The sequence below is a fragment of the Cyanistes caeruleus genome, chromosome 1 (genome assembly GCF_971803275.1).
Source record: "Cyanistes caeruleus chromosome 1, bCyaCae1.hap1.1, whole genome shotgun sequence".
In the NCBI taxonomy this organism is placed as follows: domain Eukaryota; kingdom Metazoa; phylum Chordata; class Aves; order Passeriformes; family Paridae; genus Cyanistes; species Cyanistes caeruleus.
In genome coordinates, this window is record NC_141701.1 from 87,195,961 (window position 1) to 87,217,052 (window position 21,092).

At 43.6% G+C, this 21,092-nt stretch overlaps 1 protein-coding gene across 2 annotated transcripts in view; it reads left to right on the forward strand.

Moving 5' to 3' along the window:
- Positions 1-1,665: 1,665 nt before the first annotated feature.
- Positions 1,666-21,092, forward strand: part of DSP (desmoplakin) — a 39,514-nt gene continuing 20,087 nt past the window's right edge. Inside the window, exons 1-9 of one of the 2 annotated variants that reach the window (XM_023919747.2) lie at positions 1,666-2,225; positions 11,151-11,253; positions 12,938-13,086; positions 13,426-13,600; positions 16,211-16,339; positions 17,492-17,542; positions 18,550-18,711; positions 19,646-19,750; positions 20,937-21,032. In XM_023919747.2, the coding sequence (XP_023775515.2) occupies positions 2,017-2,225; positions 11,151-11,253; positions 12,938-13,086; positions 13,426-13,600; positions 16,211-16,339; positions 17,492-17,542; positions 18,550-18,711; positions 19,646-19,750; positions 20,937-21,032 (1,179 nt within the window). In that variant the 5' untranslated portion in view covers positions 1,666-2,016. The remainder of the gene's footprint in view (positions 2,226-11,150; positions 11,254-12,937; positions 13,087-13,425; positions 13,601-16,210; positions 16,340-17,491; positions 17,543-18,549; positions 18,712-19,645; positions 19,751-20,936; positions 21,033-21,092) is intronic. The other variant, XM_023919748.2, reaches the window with a different exon arrangement.

The window sequence follows — 21,092 nt, forward strand, 5'->3', positions numbered from 1 at the left end:
ACAGCATCCCAAATCCACATATTTACACAAATATATATGTATGTCCGCATACATATATATTTGCACTCATATGTAATGATTCACATTACATATAATACAGCATATATATTACAATATAAAAGTCACTGTATGACTTCACATATAATAAGCCACCTTGCATTCTGCCTCTTCATAGCGCTCTTTACAGCTCTGGGCAGTGCCACCAGGATGCCCTTCAGGACCAAGCAACCCCACGTTTGCTTGAAGGAGCTCTTATGCCTCCTCTACGCCGCACTTTGCCCATCACCTCCAGCAGCAGGGCAGGTTCTCGTGTCACCTGTGCCATGGTGCTCCCACAGAGTCCCAGCAGTTTCAGTGGCACTGCGGAGAACTGCACTCGTTCGGTTTTCTTTGGGATAGTTTAGGAAGTCTTGTCCTTTAATATGTTTACCTAGTTGTTACTTACTGTCCCATGACCTATCGCTTGGATTTGAAATGCCAGGGAAACGAAGAGTGCAGAAAAGACAGAAACAGGCCCAAGAATTTACGCATGGTGTGGGCTGCTAGTAATCTCACACAAGTTTAAAAACCTTCCAGCAGGCGTGTTGTGGCAGAGCATCAGGTGGCTGATACGGCTGGCTCATGTACTACACGCCGGGGTGAAAGCCTCAGGATCACTTCAGAAAAGCCTGGCACGGTTATTCATGAGTGGCTGCTGCTTCTAAAAACCTGGCCATCTTTGTTTTCCCACACATGGACGAGTGGCCAGACCAGCTGAGGCAGTGCCACTGAGACTAGCTGGGAAACGGTGCTCAGTTGACACTTGAGACTAATCCGATGGTCACCGGCTGGCAACAAAGGCCCCTCTGGGCATCCTACAGCAAACTGCCTTCGCCGACACCCTCTACAGGCATGAATGTGTTAAAATGACTTTGGCCCCTTAGATACAGCCTATGTGAAAATTAAACACAACTTTCAGAGCACCAGAGGGCGAGAATCAAGAAAATCTGAGGAGAAAAGACAAGTTTAAATGCCGTTTAAAATACTGTTTCTGAGTATATTCTTTCTGAGGCACAAATGCAGCCAGCGCATGGCACTATTCCAACATTCACGCACTGAGGCACAAGTTTCAGCCCTGTTTCAGAAATGCGCTGGGCTTGGAGCGCCCAAAGCCCTCCTGAATGTGGGACCCTGTGTATTTTGGAATTGATGAAACACGCACGTCGTTTTCCCGAAGTGTTATCACCACCCTGTGATGCGCAGGGCAGAGGGCAGCTGCCAGAGCCATCCTCGACGGAGTGGTGCCGATTTGGCCAGCGCTGCCTTGCTCAGGTGCCGGGCTCTTTCCGGAGAGGCACGAAGGTGTTTGGTGTCCAGGGCACGCTGGCCCCGTCCACGTTCCCCAGCCCCCGGGCGAGCCGCCCCCCGCCCCGCGGCTTCGGCTTCGGTACAAACACTCTACAGGTCGGGAGGAAGGTTCCAGCGGGCTCCAGCCTCCGCTGGCGACTCCCGAGGACAGCACACGCAGCGGGAAAGGTGGTGGAAACACCGGTGCGACGGTGACAGAGGCCGTGCGGTGCCCAGCGGGGAGCGACACGGCGGCGGGCGGGGGGCCAGGGCCGCGGAGGAACCCGGGGCGGCCGCCGAGGAGGCGCGGAGGACGCAGGCGAGGCGCGGCTCCACGCCCAGGAGCGCCGCTTAAAACCACCACGGAAAGGTGTGGCCTCGCCTTTCCTCTGCCGGCGGGGAGGGGACGGGACGGGACCTCAGCTCTTGCCGCCGCCGCCAGCAGCCCTCGCCGCCCGCCCGGCTCCGCAGCGCGCTCCTGCCCTGCCCTGCCCTGCCCTGCCCTCACCTGCGGGCCGCCCCGACCCCCGGCTCCCGGCCCTTCCCCGGGCCTCGGCCGACTGCGAGGGAGCGGCGGCACCGCGGCGGGCGCTGCCGGCCGTGAATGCCTTTCGTGCCGTCGGGTCCGGCTCGCTGTCCCGCTCGCTTTGCCCCTCGCCCCGCCTGGCCCCGGGCGGCTCCCCCGCTGCCATGAGCATCAACGGCGGGTCCCACCCGCGCATCAACACCCTGGGCCGGATGGCCAGGGCAGAGTCGGGCACCGACCTGCGCTACGAGATGAGCTCCCATGTCGTGGGGGGCGGCGGCGGCGGCGGCGGCGGCGGCACCACCACTCACACCCACAAGACCTACTACTACCAGAAGACCTACGGGGGGGACTACGCCTCCGACGGATACGGGTAGGTGCGGGTCCAGCCGGCCCCCGGCCCCGCTCCCTCGGGGCCGCCTTCGGACAGCTGCCGTGAGCCCGCTCGCGGTGGGATTCCTCAGGTGCGAGCTCCAAAGTTTCTTTTTCCTGTTCCTCCCTGAGGCGTCTTAACTTCTAAAAGGCTTTTAAATGCAAGCGAAGAGCTCACTGTTCAAAAACCGCTGTTGGTGTTGACTCTCCTTGAAGAGAGTAGCAGGACTAAAAACAAGGATTCCCATTTGCACCGAGGGCTGTAAATGGGTCTGTGCCGGCTGTGTTGACCCAGCAGTTCCGTGCTGATAAACCCCCACTCTGCTCAGTGACGCAAAACAAGCTGAACTGAAGCGAATTGCTTTATACCACATACACCCAGGCTCTGCCTTCCCCAGCTAGTGGCATGGCTAGGGCTATAAAACCATTTTAACTAGTGGGAAATGTTCTCTTGTTAATTTTTGAGCTTGTTTCTAGTTTGTGCGCGGCCTTGGAGTTTAAGCCGTGATCTTTTCAGAGCGATCCCTGACATTTGGTGGCAGGGGGCAGAGATACATGACAAGCGACATCGGTCTGCCCTCCTCGCCTCTTACCTTTCTAACTTTCCACTAGCCCTGGCACTGTGAGCACAGTCAAGGTCTTGTAGGCTGAGTGCCAGTTGTGAATCCTGGCTTGGGGAATGCCTGTTCTCATGGATGCAGCGATCTGTGCACATCAAGTCTGACAAGGACCTTCTGCAGAGTGCAGTAAACATGAAGACTTCTCCATTTATCTCCTTGTCTGGGAGTTCACAGGACTGAAAGCAGGCAGCAGTTACAGTCACTGAAGGAAGCAGTGCTGGTGTATGGTACAGCACCATCACAAAGCACAGCTGGTGATGACTGGTTTCTGTGTGTGGAATGGCTGTATTAAGTCTATTTGGTCTAATTATGGATGCCACTGACTCCGGAATTGATGCAGAAGCCCTGTCATGTATTTTGTGTTAGAATTTAAGGCCTAGATTTATGTATAGTACACAATTAGATTGCAAAGGGGTGAGGATTAAATATACATCATAAATAAACAGCAGATGAGGAAAGGCTTTTATATCAAACAGGTCTATTAGTGGCCGTAGAGAATTAGGGCTATCCTAGAAAGCACAGTGTGCTCTGCTTAGGTATGTCAGACCAGTTGCTAGAGAACCACTGAATGAATGACAAAGCTTGCATTCTATGGACTTTTTGTTTATTACTTTGCCCAGTTCTTAGTTTTAGTTCTTTGTTTGACTTTCGGTTTGTTGCGTGCATAGGTGAGTTAGTTACAATGAATTGCAGCTAGAACACATCCAGTTACCAATACAGTAGTATGAAAATATCTATTTATTGCTATATCATAAGAATAATTCAGTCCTGTAGCATTGGGGAGTGCACACACTAGGACTCCAAGATGCCATTGCTGTGCTGCCTGTGTGAGGATTTGTTTTGCTAGTGGTGCTTCATTGCAAATACCTTTACTATTTACAGGAGACAGCCATGAAAAATGAATGGCTGTGCATGTACTTCCTGGCCATGCTCTTTTTCCTCACTTTACACTGATGCAGCTCTATTTGGATTCACTAGGGTGATTTCCATATCACTCCTGACTTTCACTAGAGGAGAAATGCTTTCCTTTAATTTAGCATTCTTTGGCTATAGTTACATGTTTTAAGCCAGTCTGTAGTTTGTTGGGCCCTTCTTTCTGTAGCATTCAGTGATGCTGTAGCAAGAGTGGAAAGGACTGGCCTGATCAAGAGGTTACAACCTCATATGAACATTCTTTCATTTGCTTTTTATAACATAATATTCTTATCTCCTTTCTGGGAAGGTATGTCTTGCAAAGGAGGTTGCAATGAAACTTCCTGTTCACTTTATTGTGAGACTTCTGAGTGAAACTAATGACAATTATTATTAAGATTTAAAAAAAATAGTAGGTATTTACGTATTTTTTTTAATGTGAAAAAATCTGACCATACCAAAGACTTTTAACTATTTTTTTGCAACAGAGTATGTGTTTCCCACCTCATTGGGTTGCATAGGTTATTTTTTTTTTTAAGTAGCGCTGATATGAATTAAAATGTGTCTCAGAACAAGTGATTTATTGTCAGTTAATGAAAAAAGAAGTTTTGCCTGATTTTGCACATGTTTGTGTGCAGAAAATCCACTAAACGCTCTGCATGCTGTGCTATTTGGATCAGGACTGTCATCTATGGAACTAGCTTTATTAATTGCATTTAGCCTGACATTTTCAGTGCCGAAGCTTAGTGGCATCTACTGAACTCAGAAAATGGAGGCTTCTTTTTTTCTGTGGGGAAGATCACTCTACCCTAATTTTTAAATGCAGCAGGATTCAAGTTAGGGTCTAGTCTTGTAAGTTTTGGGGCGTATTCTGCCGAACAAGTCTGTGCTGAGTATTACATTACTCACAGAGCAGTATGAGACGCTCCCTACCCTTAGGGCTCAGCAAGGTGCTTTTACAACATTCCCGGTTTCTTCTGGCTTGGGAACTCAGGATGAGCTTGGCCCGGAGTACAGATACTCAGCTTGACAGTGACTCACACGCTGCTAAACTGCCAATTCATCAGTCAAATATTTATCAATGTCTTTGCTATGGAGATAGAAATTCTGATAAACCATGAGAGAAAAGAAAAAAAAAAAAAAAAAAAAAAAAAGCAGCAAACTTGTGCAGTTCTATTTGTCATTGCTGAGATCAGGGGAAAAATAGCCTAGGATTCACGGTCACTGAGTGACACAAACATAAATTAATTTACACAGTTCTGCTTAAGGATTCATGTAACTTCTGCGCTTCAAGTTAGAAAAGGAGTTAGAGAATTACCTCCCCTGCCCTGACACTATTTAAAGAACCAAGAAACAAAGTAAACGTGGAGAAAACCGGCTCAAAGCCACACTTTTGACTTTCCCGTGGGTCTCGCAAGGATCTGTAGAGTCCTGGCTGAGCTGAGTGCCGGTAGAGCTGGCGCGGTAACTTGTCCTTTGAGCCTCTCGGACGGCGAGGGAGGAATGCGTGTGAATTGCTGCGGAACACCTGCCCTGCTCGGGCGGGCAGCGAGGTGGGGACGCGGCCAGGCCGTGGGAAGAGACTCAGGCTGTTCCTTTCCCGGGGCTCTGTCCCGAGCAGCTGTGAAAGGCTCTGGCAGGAGGAGGGGGCTTGCTGCGTTCCGAGCGGCTGCTCTCCAGCCCAGGTGTATTTCCATGGTCCAGAGCCGGTGTTTGGCACCTCCCTCTCCCAGAGGCGAAGGTGGGAGAGGCAGCAGATCTGCCTGCATGGGGCAGCCTTTGGGAACTGTTCTGCTGCTCCTGGTGATCCATTCCAGTGGGAAAAAGCATGAGGACTTTCTGTGAACAGGTGTGGCACGATCCCTCGTGAAACCCTGCCTGCTGCGAAGGCACTAAGCCTCGGGGGTCCTAATAATTCAGTAATTCACTTGTGACTACTGGATTTTTGCACATTTTTGATGCTATTTAGAGCCTGATTGTGCCAGATGCAGAGGTCTTTTGAGGTTTCCAGCCATCACGGAAAGCCCAGTCTATGTGCATCCCTTGGCAGATGGGACTGGTTTGGTGAGGCTGTGGTGTGCCAAAACAGGTCCTAGTTAGAGCAGCAGAGACACATGGGGAGAACTCTCGATGGTTGGACAGTTTGTATTCACCTTCTTTGAGGTGGGAGAGGGAAAGCTGGACTGTAGCATTTTAACTCCTGGTTATTTTCTTATGGATGTCGTGATTCACCGCCTTTCTGCCGCTGCGTTTTGCAGCGCACACACGCCCAAGCTGGCAGGTGGTGGCGGATGGGCGGTGGTATGTGCAGGCTCTGTGCTGGGAATGCAGATTCCAGGTCAGGTTTTTCTTCTGACTTGCCTACCCTGGGCATACCAGGTAATCCCTTTATGAATCTTTTGCTTGTTCAAACAAGTTTGTGTGGAGGGGGATGGGAAGTGTGAAGAAAAAGAAGCGCTTTTTTTTTTTTTTTTTTTTTTTTTTTTTGCTCTTGTTGAGTTATGGGAATCATTCAGTATTCTGGATCTGCTAAAAGACTTTCTTTTAAAGCTCCCTCCATTTTTTGAATGGATAAAAAATATTTCAAAACTTTGAATTTTTAAAAAGATGGAAGTTTTGTGGAGGGCTTGGAAAATCTAACAAGGATTTTTCTAATTTGTTTTAAATAGTATTTTTGGGACAAGAGCAACCTCTTTGTGCTCCCAAAGCTTTAGGGAGCTGTGAAGCTGTGGGAAGTCTCCTCAGAGTTGCTGGATGTATTTCTGTGTCTCCTTTGCCCTGCTTCTCTGGGCACTGAGCACACCCTGGATAACTCAGCAGCCTCTGGGTGTGCAGTAGCAAAGACAGACACCAGAGCAGCCCCCACAGTCCAGCGTTTGTGCTGGGGGTGTGCAGGTTTTGCAGCAACAGGAGGCAGATGGGAAAGCAGGAGGTAGCTTCCGTGCCCTTTGGGTTCTGCAGTGATGACATCAGCTCCCACAGTGGGCCTGTGGGGGTGCAAGCTCAGTGTCTAGAGAAGGTATTTGGTTTATTTGAAATGCATCACTTGGGATGATTTTTTGACTGCTTGAATAAGTTGGTGCCAGCAGTACTCAGCCCTGCTCTGTTCTGGGGACGTGGGCACCCCTGACATGTCTGTATCTACTCTCATAACTCATCATATGGCCTTGAGCGTGTTTCTCAGTCCCTTTTAGGAAAAGCAGGAGTAGTTCTTTCATGTCTCAGTAGAGCTGGGGGTCTTGTAAGGACCATGAGTACTGCTCAGCAGTTAAACACAAATCCTGGTTCAGACATTGAGGATTCAACACTAAAGTAATGGCTGGATTTAGCTCAGTTGGAGTGTATTCCAGCAGGGAGGTGTTGCCTGAGCTGCTATCCTGCCCAAATCCCAGTGGCAGCAGGGGTTGGGCTGTCCTCTCATTTCTCAGGAAGAGCAGGAGGGTAGTGTAGTATAGCAAAGGAGCAATGTGTTCTGCCTTGACATGCACTGAAAAGGGTGGCTTCTGAAGAGAATGACGACAGGGACATGCTATGCCTTTCCTAGGGCTTTCCTGACAGTGGAGAGCAACAGGCCTACATTTCAACATCCCAAACAAAAGCAATTCATCTGTGTTTTGAAGTGTTTTCATAATTTTAAAATAAAGACGCTATCCTCTTTTGTTTTCCTTTGTTCCTTTAATAGTTAATGAACATTAAGTTATTTTAATAAAGAGCTCTGCATAGTAAGACCTTTTTGAAATTCATGAGTTGCCTTCCAAATAAGTGCCATGGTCTAAAATGAGCTGTCGGGACAAATACATAGTTAAGGTCTGAAGCAGTCCAGTCTGTTTCACTCAGCACTGTTCTGCAGGGTTTACAAAACCAAAGCAGCAAATAGTCAGGCTATTGCAAATGTATATATTTATTAGTAGTGGACCCTCCACTCTTTTGTTATGGGTCCTGCTAAAAGACCGGCCTCCAGTTCTTCCCATTTCTGCTGGAATGGTTGATAACATACACTGCATCTGCAGGGGTGCAGTAAAACAAATGAAAAATCTGTCTGTATTTTCACTGCATGGTGTGCCTACAGTGTTGGATACAACAGGATCCCATTCATAGGTTGGAGGTTTAGATGCTGTCAGAGTTAAATCAAATTGTCATAGCAGCAGTAGATATGACCAAACATTACTCTAAACTTGTTCAGTTTCATGTAAACAAAATCAGACAAAACAAGAGAGACGCTGCCAAAATACCATGTAAAGTAATCCACTTAATCTGTGTTCTCTGCTATATCTGTTGTTATCCTACATTTTTCTAAGGGACATAAATACATTTTTATGTAGCATGTAGGTTACATGTTTTTACTTTAAAAGTTCAGCTTTGTTCTTGCCTCCATGCTACGATGCTGTCCAGCATGTTCAGGGTTTGCCTCATTGGTCAGTATTTTCTGTGTTTGGTATGGTTTTACTTTGGCTGTCTGTTTCCCACTGCCTCAAGGCTGATTGTCTTATTAATCTGGAGTTTCTGCTTTGATCTGCTTATCCCCATTAAAGGCCTGTTGGCTTCATTAAGAGGTAGATAATACTGAAGGACTTTGAAACTGCTGATGAAGTACCTTCCTGTCACATGGGTGAAAAGTATTGAAGATGTGTCCCTGTGAGATTGTGCTAGTGCCATCCCATGTATCAACATCAGTATGTGTCTGTTGAGGTATTGTCTTACTAAGTATTTTTATTTTTAAAGTTCAGAGATTGATTTATGCCCTTGGGCATGTTTGTACAGCTAAATCCCCTTCAGATTTGAAGTTCTTGATTCCTGTTGGCTTGGTGGAGCTATGTCATCAAACATCAGCTCCTATGCTGGCATCTGCTTTTTCTGATTGTGCCCCAATAACTCCATGTAGCTCTGTTTGGTCTCCTGACAGATTTGAAAGCCAGTGCCTCTAACAGGCCATGACCTTTTTAACGTTATCATAGGATTTATCTCTACTTTTCACTCCTGAAACTGGTTAGATTTTTAACAACAAAGGAAGCATTAATAAATTTTCTCTTTTCAATTTGTTTAGCTCTAGCTTCTGCCATTATTTTGGTTATATCTTTATCTGCTGGACTGGCGAGCCTTAAATATGTGCTGCTTTCTTCTTGTGAAGGTCCCTGTGAACTGTAAACGAGTAACTTGTTGTTACTATGTTTGAAGACCTAGATAGGGTGTACTTAAGACTCTCATTTCAAGGCCTCTCCTCCTGCTTTTGAAACAGTTTTGCTCATCTAAGATTAGCCATTTTAAGGTTTTCAAATTTTTTAATCATTTAGGCAATAATTATAAGTGGCATTCAAACATCATTAAAATGTACACAAAATGCTTGTATTTCTGCTTCTTCCTATTTTAAATTAAGTTTGATTTATTTGAAAACAGCTTTTCTTCACGATTTCTTACCGTGTTAACTATAATAGCTGTTGTTTAGACCTCTTGTCATGGTGGAGTAATGTCTTTGAGTTCAGCAAAGTTAAACTGAAGCCACTGGAGACAGACTGACTAGTTACACTATAAATCTGGTCACCATCTATATATACTTCATTTGGCTTTAATGGATACCCAGCATTTGTAGCTGCCAGAACATGATGGAAGAATTGATTCAAGAAAAAAATACTCTTCCAAGGTTCTAAAAAGAGAAAATTGCTCAGAAGGTTCCTCTCTCTCCTTTATTATGTTTCATTCATGAGAATAATTGTGGGTGTAATTAAATGTAAATTTCAGATGCAGTCAGATATTTCTATATCTAAACACAGCAGTGATGCCTAAGGAGAAGGAATGATTTAGAAAAGGAAGCTGACACAAAGCCTGGCACAAAATCAGGCCCATATGTTATTTTTCATAATTGTTCTCTTTAAGCCGTTTCCAAGATACACAGGGGTGCATAGCACAGTGGGGCGCAGCGTTTGTGCAGCCAAAGGGTCACAGTACAAGCCGGGGGCTGCATGTGTACAGCTTGTTTTATGTCACCCAGTGACTCTGTAGTTTTGCCTCTACTCCTCTGAGGGTCTGTTCCCTGGTATTGGGGAAGCTGCTGAAAAGTTGCTCAAACCTTTTCTATTCATTCCAGATGAGCTGATAGGAGAATGGCAGGCTGCTGGTGCATCAAAAGCACATACTGCAGAAGGGCTCTTAAAAGTATTGAATATTTCTCACCACTCCAGTGATTTTGCCAAGGACAGTTCTGCTTTTTCATTGTCACAATTCCTTTTTTGAAGGATGGTCAGAATCTGTTTGAGTCAGCGGAAAGATTTCCATTGAAATTTCCAGATTACTTGCTGGTTCTGAGTTGGACAGGTTCGCACTGGTACTCTTGTTGGCATTAGTGGTGTAAGGAATGTTTGTCTCTTCAGTGATTTGTAATGGAAAAGGTTACCTACTGTGAGCACAGGAGTTAGAAAACCAGGCAAGGCTTGGAAACACCTTAGCTCCTACTGTCTGTTAGTGGTTTATTTTAGTTTCAAGTGTTTGGGTTTAGGAGCCGCCTGGGCTTGCTTGGGATGTCTGATCCCATCACCATGGAATGGCTCCTCACTTGAAGCACCTCACCCCCATTCAACTGCAGTGGCTCCCTTTGATGGCTGAATCCTAAATGCTGGAAAAGGCAACATTCTGGCAGTATGGATGCTGTAGATTATGTGTAAGACAACAATAATAACCCTGTTACCTGTCTTGCTTTTTTCCCCCACTAGTGTTTTTAGTTCAGGAGTTTTACTTGGAGACTCCAAATTCACACTTTATGTATTTGTAAGAAAGCATGTCCTCTGACTCCAGGCCCTACATCTATTTTTGTAGTAGCTCGTGTATCTTGCAATGAATTCCTTAGACACTGCACTAGCTTTTTACATTTCTGCTGATAAAAGAGCCTTTCTTACACTTGTGTGGACTTGTGTGCTCCAGTGCTTGCCTAGCTGAGGATCCTGCTTTCCTTGTGTGCCCTGACATTTGATGGCTGGTGTGATAACATGAACAATTACATCACACAAAGGCTATGCTCTAATGTATTGACTTTAACAAAGATTGTGAATAATTTATTCTCACTGTAATGATGCCAAAGTTTTGTCTATCAAAGCCACAGATACCTGAAGAGGAAGAAAAACTTTCTTCTTTATGGCATGCCAGTTTCCACGTTCTACTCTATCCTGTGCCAAAGTCAGTCCATGCCTGCTGTTGCAGGACTATGAAGTGGCTCTGTCATCTTGGAATTGTCATTAAAATTTCACAGTGCAGTTAATGTGTGTGTGTGTGTGTCTGTGAACCTGTACGAGGTGGATTATTCCATGTAACTTCTCTTAACTGTTCTGAATTTGTGTTTCTTGTATTTCTTCAAAACACACAATTGCTCTGTATTTACATCATCATCTTCTTCTCCCTCACAACAGCCAGAATGGGACCTGTACCATGTCCAGACGCCAGAACACCATCCAGGAGCTTTTGCAAAACTGTTCGGATTGCCTGACGCGAGCTGAGCTCATAGTACAGCCTGTGAGTGCTTCTCGTTCTTCTTATCCAAACTGATTATGAATATTACATACATATTCTGTGTTGTTATCTGGACTCACAGTCTCTGCTTCTTCATCTCCTTTATCCCTTTCAGCTGTTTGTGTGAGGAAACAGGGAGTGGAATATCATTCATCCTTCTTAGGTGTCCTTCCCACTGCACTCTGTTCAGTAAAACTGATTGAAATCCGTCTGACTAATAAAAGGGGTCTTCTTGATTTAAAAAAAACCACAAAACCCACCCTCAAACAGGTTCTACTGGATCTTATTTTTCAGTTTTAGATCAGGACCACTGTCAGTGTTAACACCTGCTGCTAATGGCTACTTACACTCTCTTAGTGTGTTCTGTAGGATATTGTCATCGTTTTCAGGGCCATAATGACCTGAGCCACCTTAGGAAATACCTTCATTACCACTATTTCATTTTTCCAGATGATTTCTAAAGAAGTAAATGAGACTAGACTAAAGTCTTCCTGGCTGTTTCAGCTCAAATACATACAGATAATCTCTGCAGTATGCTACTCTGGTACAAAGCCAGAGTGCCTGGGTGGGGGTTACTCACTGATCCCAAATTCAGTCCTGGCAAACATGGGGTGTCCTCTGTTCCTGCTGAAGCCAGAGGAGGTGCAGGGTGGTGAGTGCATCCTGCTGTTGAGGCCACTGAGATGTGAAATGCTTTCTCAGTTCTGGAAGTAGATGTGATTTAATGTGCACTTTTGGACCCTCTGTGGACAGAAAATTCTTTCAGAAATGAACTCTTGTGGTTAGGAGTTCATTTCCTTTTCAGAGATACAGGACGTGTGAGCATGTTTATATAAAAATCAATGCCAGAATAAATACTGCCTTTTGTTCAGGATTAATATTATTCCAGTGAAGTTGAAAGAAAGAGATGTTTAGTTACAGCTTGGTGCCACAACATGCATTGCTTGCTTTTTTTCTTTCTTTTCTTTCTAAGGGACAGAGCAATGAGGTCCATAATATTTTATTTGCAAAATCAGGTCACAGCTGCATTATGTGTTGCTCATCATGGCTGTGTCAGTGTGGGATGAGGTCAAAGAGCCTGATTTGATCTTCCTGGTTGAAAGACCATGATCATGCTGGTTCAACTGCACTGAGAGGATGCATGGAGAATTTGCCTAGACTTTGGGTGATAAGGTGGGATGCAAATGTGATGGGGCATGGAGCTGTACCCAGGCAGACAGTACTGCTCGTGTTTTTGCAGGAGGGGAAAGTCTAGAACCTCAGGGAACCTTGTGGAAAATCAGGAACAGTATCTACCATCTCCTACTAGTGTTTCCTTCTCATCTTCTAAACACAAAAGCATAATGTCTTAAGAAGTTAGCACACCATGTGAAGCCTGGGCTCCACTGAAATAAACATTAAGATGCTTTATGGAAACATAACTTATGTTTCATTTATGGAAAGTTTTGTTTGATACTACATTTTAATCATTTTCTTCTGTATTTTATTTTAATCAGGACTTTCCAGTGACTGTGGATCCTTTGCTAGTCAAAGTTAAAACTGGCAGTCAGAGACATGCCAAATCATGCTTCCTGAAAAAAAAAGCCAACCTGTCCTCACATCTCTTTTAAGACAACCAAAGGAAGCTTATAGATGATGAATATTTAATTTAATCTCCCATTCTTTTTTCTTTTTTTTTTTTCATTAGGAATTGAAATATGGAGATGGTGTCCCACTCAGAGGGAACAGGGATCTGGAAGATTGTTTTGCACAGGCGAATGACCAAATGGACATCCTGGATGGGCTGATCAGAGAGATGAGGCAGATGGGCCAGCCCTGTGACATGTATCAGAAAAGGTATTGTCAGGGAAGCGTTGGGGTCGGGAATGTGACTGATAAAAGTTTGTGGTACCTCAAGTGCTCACCTTCCCTGGTGTTGCAGGATGTAATAGAAATCAATAAGGTGGGACTAAATCTGTTTGGTTCACACTAACATGGAGAGGGGTCTTGCAGTAATGTATTTCTGATAGAAATTCACAGCTTAGTTGTCTCCATTAAATCGTAGTATATTTTTTTCCATAGTCTGTGCTATTTAGTTTTGAATAGTTGGTGGTTCAGTAGGAGAGATAAATTGCATTGTTTGTGTGTTTTCTGGGTGTTTTGCTCGCAGGCACTAAGTGGTTCCTTCCCTTTCAGGCTGCTTCAGCTCCAGGAGCAAATGCGTGCCCTGTACAAAGCCATCAGTGTTCCCCGTGCCAGGAGGGCCAGCTCCAAAGGCGGTGGCTGCTTCTCCTCTCAGAGTGGCTCAGGCTGGGATGAGTACACGAAACGTGTCACAAGTGAATGTTTAAGCTGGATGAGGCAGCAGAAGGTAAGTCTGTGCAAAACCCAGGGACAATGCTAAAACTTGGTGTTGTTTCTGAATGTCACCTCATATGTAGTAATGTTTTAAATGCCAGTAGAAAAATAAAGTTACACATGAGTGCTTGCATGCTATTCCAAGTTCCTTTTTTTTCCCTCCCAGTATTGTACACATAGCGAATTCTCACTGAGATACAAACATGGATTGGGGTCTTCTTTTGCATAGGAAAAGGTGTGGAAGTTGGATTTGAAAGCTAAATGAAACACCGGTGTTAACATGACAAAAGGCATATTTGTGTTAGAGATTATTGTGCTCAATATTTCCCTCCTTCCTTCCTTGCACAGATTTCCTTTGATTCATATTTATTTTAACCCTTTACACAGACAGGACAATTTTCACAGATTTAACCATTGTCCAGTGTTTTGCAGTTGTTCTCCCCCTCTAGTCTGTCTTTATCACAGAGAGGTAGAGCTGATTGCCACGGGACTAGGCTTTCAGAAGTCAGTGGTGAAATGTACACAGAAGTGCTGAAGCTACTGTTTGTTGTATTCTGAGAACAAATTTACCAGTTCACAGCTCTTTCTGATGTAACCTGGAGTGGAAAATAAACACTCTTTTTGTGCTGAGGTGAAAGTTGTGTGTTGAAGTGAAAGTTGTGAATTTGAGGTTGGACAGCCTTTTCTGAGAGACAGGTAGGGAGGATGGAACAAGGTGGCTGAAGTCACACTTTGCAGAATCCTTGTAAATTGAAACTGCATTTTTTAAAATCTCTTTTTATTAGGTTGTTGCTTTGCGATTCTGTCATTATTATCTGCATATGGCATTTGCCAGGTGGTTCTTACGCAAACCAAATGAGGAGGGTAGGACTTTGTAGAGTTGCAGTATTTTTAAGTGAGCACTACTTATACTCTAGTCTTTCATTGTGGCATGCTTTAGAGGAGGAAGGGGAAGTGGAGATGCACTCTTTGAGTGGCAGTGCGTGTAAGCATTGTGCCTGGACAGTAACAGCCGACATTATTGCCCTACACATGCTGTGGGAGAGGAGGCTGATTGTCAGAGCTGCCATGGCTTGAGGAGTGATGTTAGACAGACTCTGGGCATGCTTCCAGCGATGAAAGATGGTGAACAGGCTGCACCTCGCAAAGACACCACGTGACGCCCTGCTCAGACACCCCTCGCTAAACACAGGGAGCATAAGCAAGTGCTTCATAGCTGTGTTCCCACACTAAACCTCCTGTGAAAGTAAAAGGCTCTCTCTCTTCCCCTTCATCCCTACAGCAAAGCTGAGGTGGGGCCAGTAAGCACTTACCTCACTGGGAAAATTTATTGTGAACTTGCCACTTGCTTCTTTCCATCGTGCCTTGCTGTGTCCCATTACTTGCTCACATTGAGACTAAGATAATGTTTCCCCTAGTAATGTGGTGAGAGATGTGGGAAAAAGTTCTGAGCAGCTGCAGTTCTTTGCTGTTTTTCTGGTTTTTGTCTGGATGGTTTGCTGGCAGGAGAATCAGATGGTAGAGAGGGCTGGTCAAATTTCCAGTGCAGAACTGGGGAAAGTGCAGTGAAATCCCAACAGCCTTTGTTTGCACATGGCAGCCAGCCACGATTGCCACTGTTGCTACAGTCTCTTTAGACTGTTTAAATATAACGAGAAGGGTCAAAGTCCTCTAACTTAAATGGCTGAATGAAAAATGGTTTAGTGTCTTGGATCGTTTTCAGCACTGCCTTTGAACCCCTATGCTTGAGTTCTGGCTTTATTGTCATCTGTTGACTCATAGAGATCTGACTCCAGGCTGGTAATTACCAAATTCAGTCCCAACCCAAGATTAGGATACCTGTTTCTTTACTGGGCATGTACACAGACAGGCATTCAGACAGAGTTGTAGTGTGTCTTTGTAGCACAAAAGAGGATTTGAAGTTTGGGGACATGAATTTAAAGTTAGGTGGCTTTTAGTATTTGAAAAAATGAAACAAGGAACTGCAGTCAGTTTTTGGGTTAGTGATTAACAGGTGTATTTCTGTTTTTCCAGGCTGTTTCTAGACATTTTCACTTGGCATCCTACAATGAATGTTGCCAAAATGCAAGACAAGCAACATGTTTTCTAATAATTTAATTTTATCTTCTGGAGTTTTTTTTTAGCGTAACTGCATTTAACTGAGGTTGTTGAAGTTTACATGAGCAAAATGAAAATGGAAGTCTGGTGTACTGGACTATAGAACTTAACTGTGCATTTTTACATGAATTGCACGAATAGCATTGTTTGATAAAGTCATGGTTTGTTTTCAGAGTGATAAGAAAGTAATTTTACTGTAGAACATAAAATAACAGTTTGGTCCAAAGTAAACCAGATGAAAATACACTACTGAGTGTGCTTCATCTAGTGTAACTATAAACAACTGAAATATTTTTCCTATTTTTCCTTTCTTCTGCTTTGGGAGCCTCTCACACAGTTTAATTGTTGGCAGTTTAAAGAAACTGTAACCCCCTGTCCTGAACTTCTCTTTATTTCAGTTTTACTCTCTACCGCATAGTCTGTTTCCTTCAGTTCAATTCCTTTATGCTCCAATTTAGGCATTAACATTGGAAATGAAAGTACCAGTCCTGTTTCTTGTTCCTAGGTTGAAATGGAGCAAGTAAAGTGGGGGTTTGAGGCAGCATCCATTGAGCAACAAATTGCTGAGCACAGGAGAACTCACAATGCCATTGGAGACTATCGTTGGCACCTGGACAAAGTCAAAACAGATCTGGTAATTACTGTCCTCCCTTACACAGTGCTTGGTCTAGGTATACAGCATTGGCTTACTGGTGTTCCACTACAGAAAAGGAATGTTGAAAAGTTCATCCTCTCTTCAGAAAAGACTGGTGTCATGATAGCAACTTCCAGCTCTTAATTCCTTGATAATTTTGTGCTTCCTTTCTTTCCTCAGAATTTTAAATTAAAAATGTAGTAGCTATGTAGCTTTTTGTTGCGCACCAAGGCTGGCAAATAAATATTGCCATATTATGTGAGACAAATGACCAAGAATGATTATTCTCATTTGCTGTCTCAGTATATTGACAAGAAGGTGAAAGAATCAGGTGGATGCTCAGATGCAGCCTTGAGTCATCAGGGTTTTTTTTCTGTGAAAAATTACCAAATTCTGTGCTACGATTTAAGCTTTTCTTAAGTGTTGATACTACTTTTCTTTATTTTTCCTCTGAGACTTCTTTTTGATCTCTGAATTTTGTGACTGGACTACAGAAGTGACTGAAAGTGCAGTATTAACTTCCTCTCCTATCAGCCCAGCAGTTAGGTATAGGAGAGACAAAGCTTTTTTTTTTATTTCCATTCAGCTTTTCTCCTAATTGGGAGGAGAGAGCTCACTCTAAAGAAAAGGTAGTCTGTTCTGGAGCCCTGATCTCTCAACCTAAACCTGAGGAGTGAAAAGGATTTTGCTCCCTTTTCCCTCCTGCTTCAAATAGAAAATGTGATAGTCAGCCCTGTGGAATACCAGTTCCAAGACTGGGCGGGTTCTCAACCATAGAAATGAGGATGAAGACTGGAGCTGTCTGCTCACATCGTAATTTATACTAGTTCATAAGCTCCAAAGCTAGCTCTAGGACTGATCTAGGAGTTTGGTGTAGAAAGAAGTCCAGTTTCGAGTGCTGTTTCGGTATTACAGATTATGTGCAGACTTGGTTGTATACTAAGCATCCATGAGCATAGTAAGTTTTTCCAAGCCTTGGTTTTTTATACTTCCTGAGTCATCCAGGGGAGCAAATCTTCTATTGACAGATGTCTACTGCAGGCATTTGCAAATTACCACCTGCAATTATTATGATATTGACACTGTAAAGGAAGTACCAGCAAATAGGCAACTTGTAAAAGGCTCACTTAGTATTTGCTGTCTCTGTTCCAGCGGGAGAAGGCTGCTGTTCATCAGCTGGAGGAAGAATATGAAGGCCTGCTGGTAAGCATGGGATGTGGTCATTTCTTAGACTCTGTTTGCTTTATTAACACCTACATGATTGCCAAGGGACACTTCAGGTTTTGACAGAGTGACAGAGGCACATTTAAATAATTCTATTCAGCACTGAAATGCTGAATAGAATTATTTAAAATAATGAAAATGAAAATGCTTTGTAGTTTCTGAAAGATTCTTTTTGAGTCATGGACTTGAGATGAATTCATTGCCTGGTGTGTAATTGACTTATTCACACAAGGAAGTTTCTAGTTTGCACCTGGTGAAGGGAGTTGGCCACTAAGCAGGTGAAGAGTAGAATTCTACTTCCTTAATGGGAGTCAATGTAGTGATGAAATTTGGCTGTATATGAAGCTTAAAAAATTACTCAAAGGTGGGACTAGAACCAAATTCTGTGTAGGGCTGTGCATCTTCCCTGCTGCGGATCTTCATCTAAAGCACAGCGAGAATCCTGTGCAAATGGTTTATTTAACAGTTGGGATCAGAATCAGATTCCTGGCAACCTGATTTCAAGCAACAGGATGTGTATTTTGATGTGAAGACAAATAATTTTTTCATGAAGGATCAACTGTGCATAAGATGATGCTATAACATGAAGAATGAGCAGCAAATGCAAGTAAAAGTGGTGTTAAATATTCAGACATTTCTTGTACTCCCCCTCCATGCATTTTTTTTTGCTTTTTTTGCTTGCCTGCCTACATGTCTGCTACACATGTGCTTGAAATAACTTTGAGAAGCTGCTGACATTGGGTTCCCATTGTTCTATACATCCTGACACGTTGTCCACTGTCCCTTGCCAACAGGTTTCATGGTTCGATAAACCCAGGCACATCTGCTGTCCATTGCCAACAGGTTTTACAGACATGTGGGTTTTACTGGTATTTTATTAAAAACAAAAACAACCAAAAAACCATGCTGTGCTATTGGCTTCCCTTCCTCCACCCAGCTCAGGCATTTATGTGTTTATACCATCTCATATCTGTACTTCCTTGCAGAAATATTCCTTTGAGAGAATGGATCAGCTTCGCCAATTCCAGAACCTCATCCAGGCCACCAGCAGAGAGATCATGTGGATCAATGACTGTGAGGAAGAGGAGCTCCTCTATGACTGGAGTGACAGGAACACTGATATTGCCAGGAAGCAGGAGTCCTTCTCTGTAAGATAGCTCAACTTCCCCGTGCTTTCTGTTGACCCTCTCTTGGAATAGTCAGGGAGGAACAGCCTCTCTTGGGAGAGACTCATCATGGGGTGTTTCTTCACTCTTTTGAAGTTCCTGGGGGTTTTTATCAACCGTTTTCAATAAAGTACTATGTAATAACTTTTGAGTAATGACTTTTGAGTCAGGACAGGACATTTTTGGGAGGATTTTGCTCCCACTCAGTGAGTTACCATAGTTTATTTTGACCTTGGAATGTGGCCTTCTTGGTATAGTCCACTACAGGCCAGCGATCACCTACAGCTTGTGCACAGTCATTTTGCTGGCATGCCAAACTAAGGGGGCTTAAATCTAGCAGTTTTAATTCTCCCTGTTGGGACTATGCAGGGGTCAGAGGTCCCTGTATTTGGTCCTGATTATCTGTCACCAGTAAGTAGAGCTATGCTCTCTTCCTCTGATGGTTCTGCCAGCAGCACAGTGCGTGCACAGTGAGATGTGGTTTGCCCTGCTCCTTGTTGTCTGTGGGTGTGTAGGGAAGTGGAGCATGTGTTTGTTTAACTAGAATTGGTGCTGATTGCCAAATTGAAAAAGGAATGAAAGTTCACAGTATTATGAAGATGCCTATTTCTTTAGTTCAGTTGTTCTGGATGTTGCCAGACGCAGTAATTTTTGCTTCCATCATTCTTAAGAAAGGTGGAACTTTGTGTGCTTTGCTTGCTGAAACAGCAAGCCTGGCAAGAGACTGGAATTGAGATGATTGCACCTTCTATGATTCTGCTGTCTTAATAATTAACTTCAGTACATCTAACGGAAACACTTTATTATGTTAGAGGCGAGAGTTTTACATTATCACAACTATCTGGGGAATTTTAAGCAAGTCATCCTGTGCAGTGTACCTTTGGAGTTTGTTTAATGCTGTGTTTTGGTTATTTAGAAACGTATGAGTGAACTGGAGGTTAAAGAAAAAGAACTCAACAAGCTAAAACAAGAAAGTGACCAGCTAGTGCTCAATCAGCATCCTGCTTCAGACAAAATCGAGGTGAGTTAGACTTTGTGTGATTTCACTTATTCATTTAATTGCTACATGGGAAAAGTTCTCAGTGAAAGTTCATGTAAAAAATGCTGCATTTGTGCTCAAGAAGGGTTTGCCTGCCCAAAATCATGTCCATTTTACCCAGATGTATGAGCTGCTCTAATAAATGTTACTACCTTCCTCTACAAACCTGACCATTAACAACTGCATGGTGATAGATGTAAGTGAAAATTAATTCTAAACTTAGGGAGTTACCTGAGTGTGTTGAGATTGCTGTATCTCCTTTGGGCTGACTACAGTGTAGCAGAATTTATGGTAGGAAGGCATGTCATCGCTGTTCTGCCGTCTTAGTAAGCATCTTTTGAAAAAAGCCACACCCTTTGTTGAGGGTTTATGTTTTATCCAGGTGCAAATACTTTCTGCAGCTGAAATTCATAGTGCCTTTCTACAGCTAAGCAAAGATATTTTTGCTTTTATAGCTTGGTGTACACTTACTTTTTAGTTGAAAAGGCTGCAACAATTTGGAAGACTTCATTTTATTAGGAAATGCTGTAGTTGTTGCATTTTCAAGAGTGCAAAAGAACTCTGCAACTGAAGAAGCTAAAAGGAAAAAAAAAAAGAAACCTTTCTGCCTTTCAGTGTGTTTACTTGGTTAACTGTTACCATATTCTGTAAAATCCTATTTCTTCTGTAGTCAGTTTCTCTCTTGAAGGGAAGATTCTTTTAAGCTCCAGCAGTGAAATGAAAGTTGTGTGTAGTTTTTTTTAAGAATATTGGACATTATGGCTGCTTGAGTACTTTGAATCTAAAAACAACCAGCATAAAATATCATGTTTGGAGGTGTTCTCTGAAAGAAGGAGAAAGTGGCCATTTGCAGTTGAAATACTTTATTTGCACTACTGTTTGCACATTTTGCCCCTTTTTGTTAACACACCTGGGGGTTTATGTTGATCAAACAAATTCAGATTTCTCTTTGTTTCTCACAAGCAGGTATTTAACTCATTTCAGTTAGGTGGGTGCTTAGAAGTTGTGAGACCATTTTCATGAATTACACTGTTCTGGTGTGCATGGATTTGTTTTAGCAGATTTTTCATTTGTATTTGTGTGGAGTGTAGATGATTTTGCTTGTGTCTAGGTGTGGGAGAGAGATCAGTGTGGTGGCCTGAATTGTGTATATTACTGTTTTCCTTAGGCCTACATGGATACATTGCAAACTCAGTGGAGCTGGATTCTTCAGATCACCAAATGTATCGATGTTCATCTGAAGGAGAATGCAGCTTACTTTCAGGTGGGTAGCGATGTGGAGAAGTCACACTACTTTCAAAAAAGTGTGAATCCCATCAAAGAT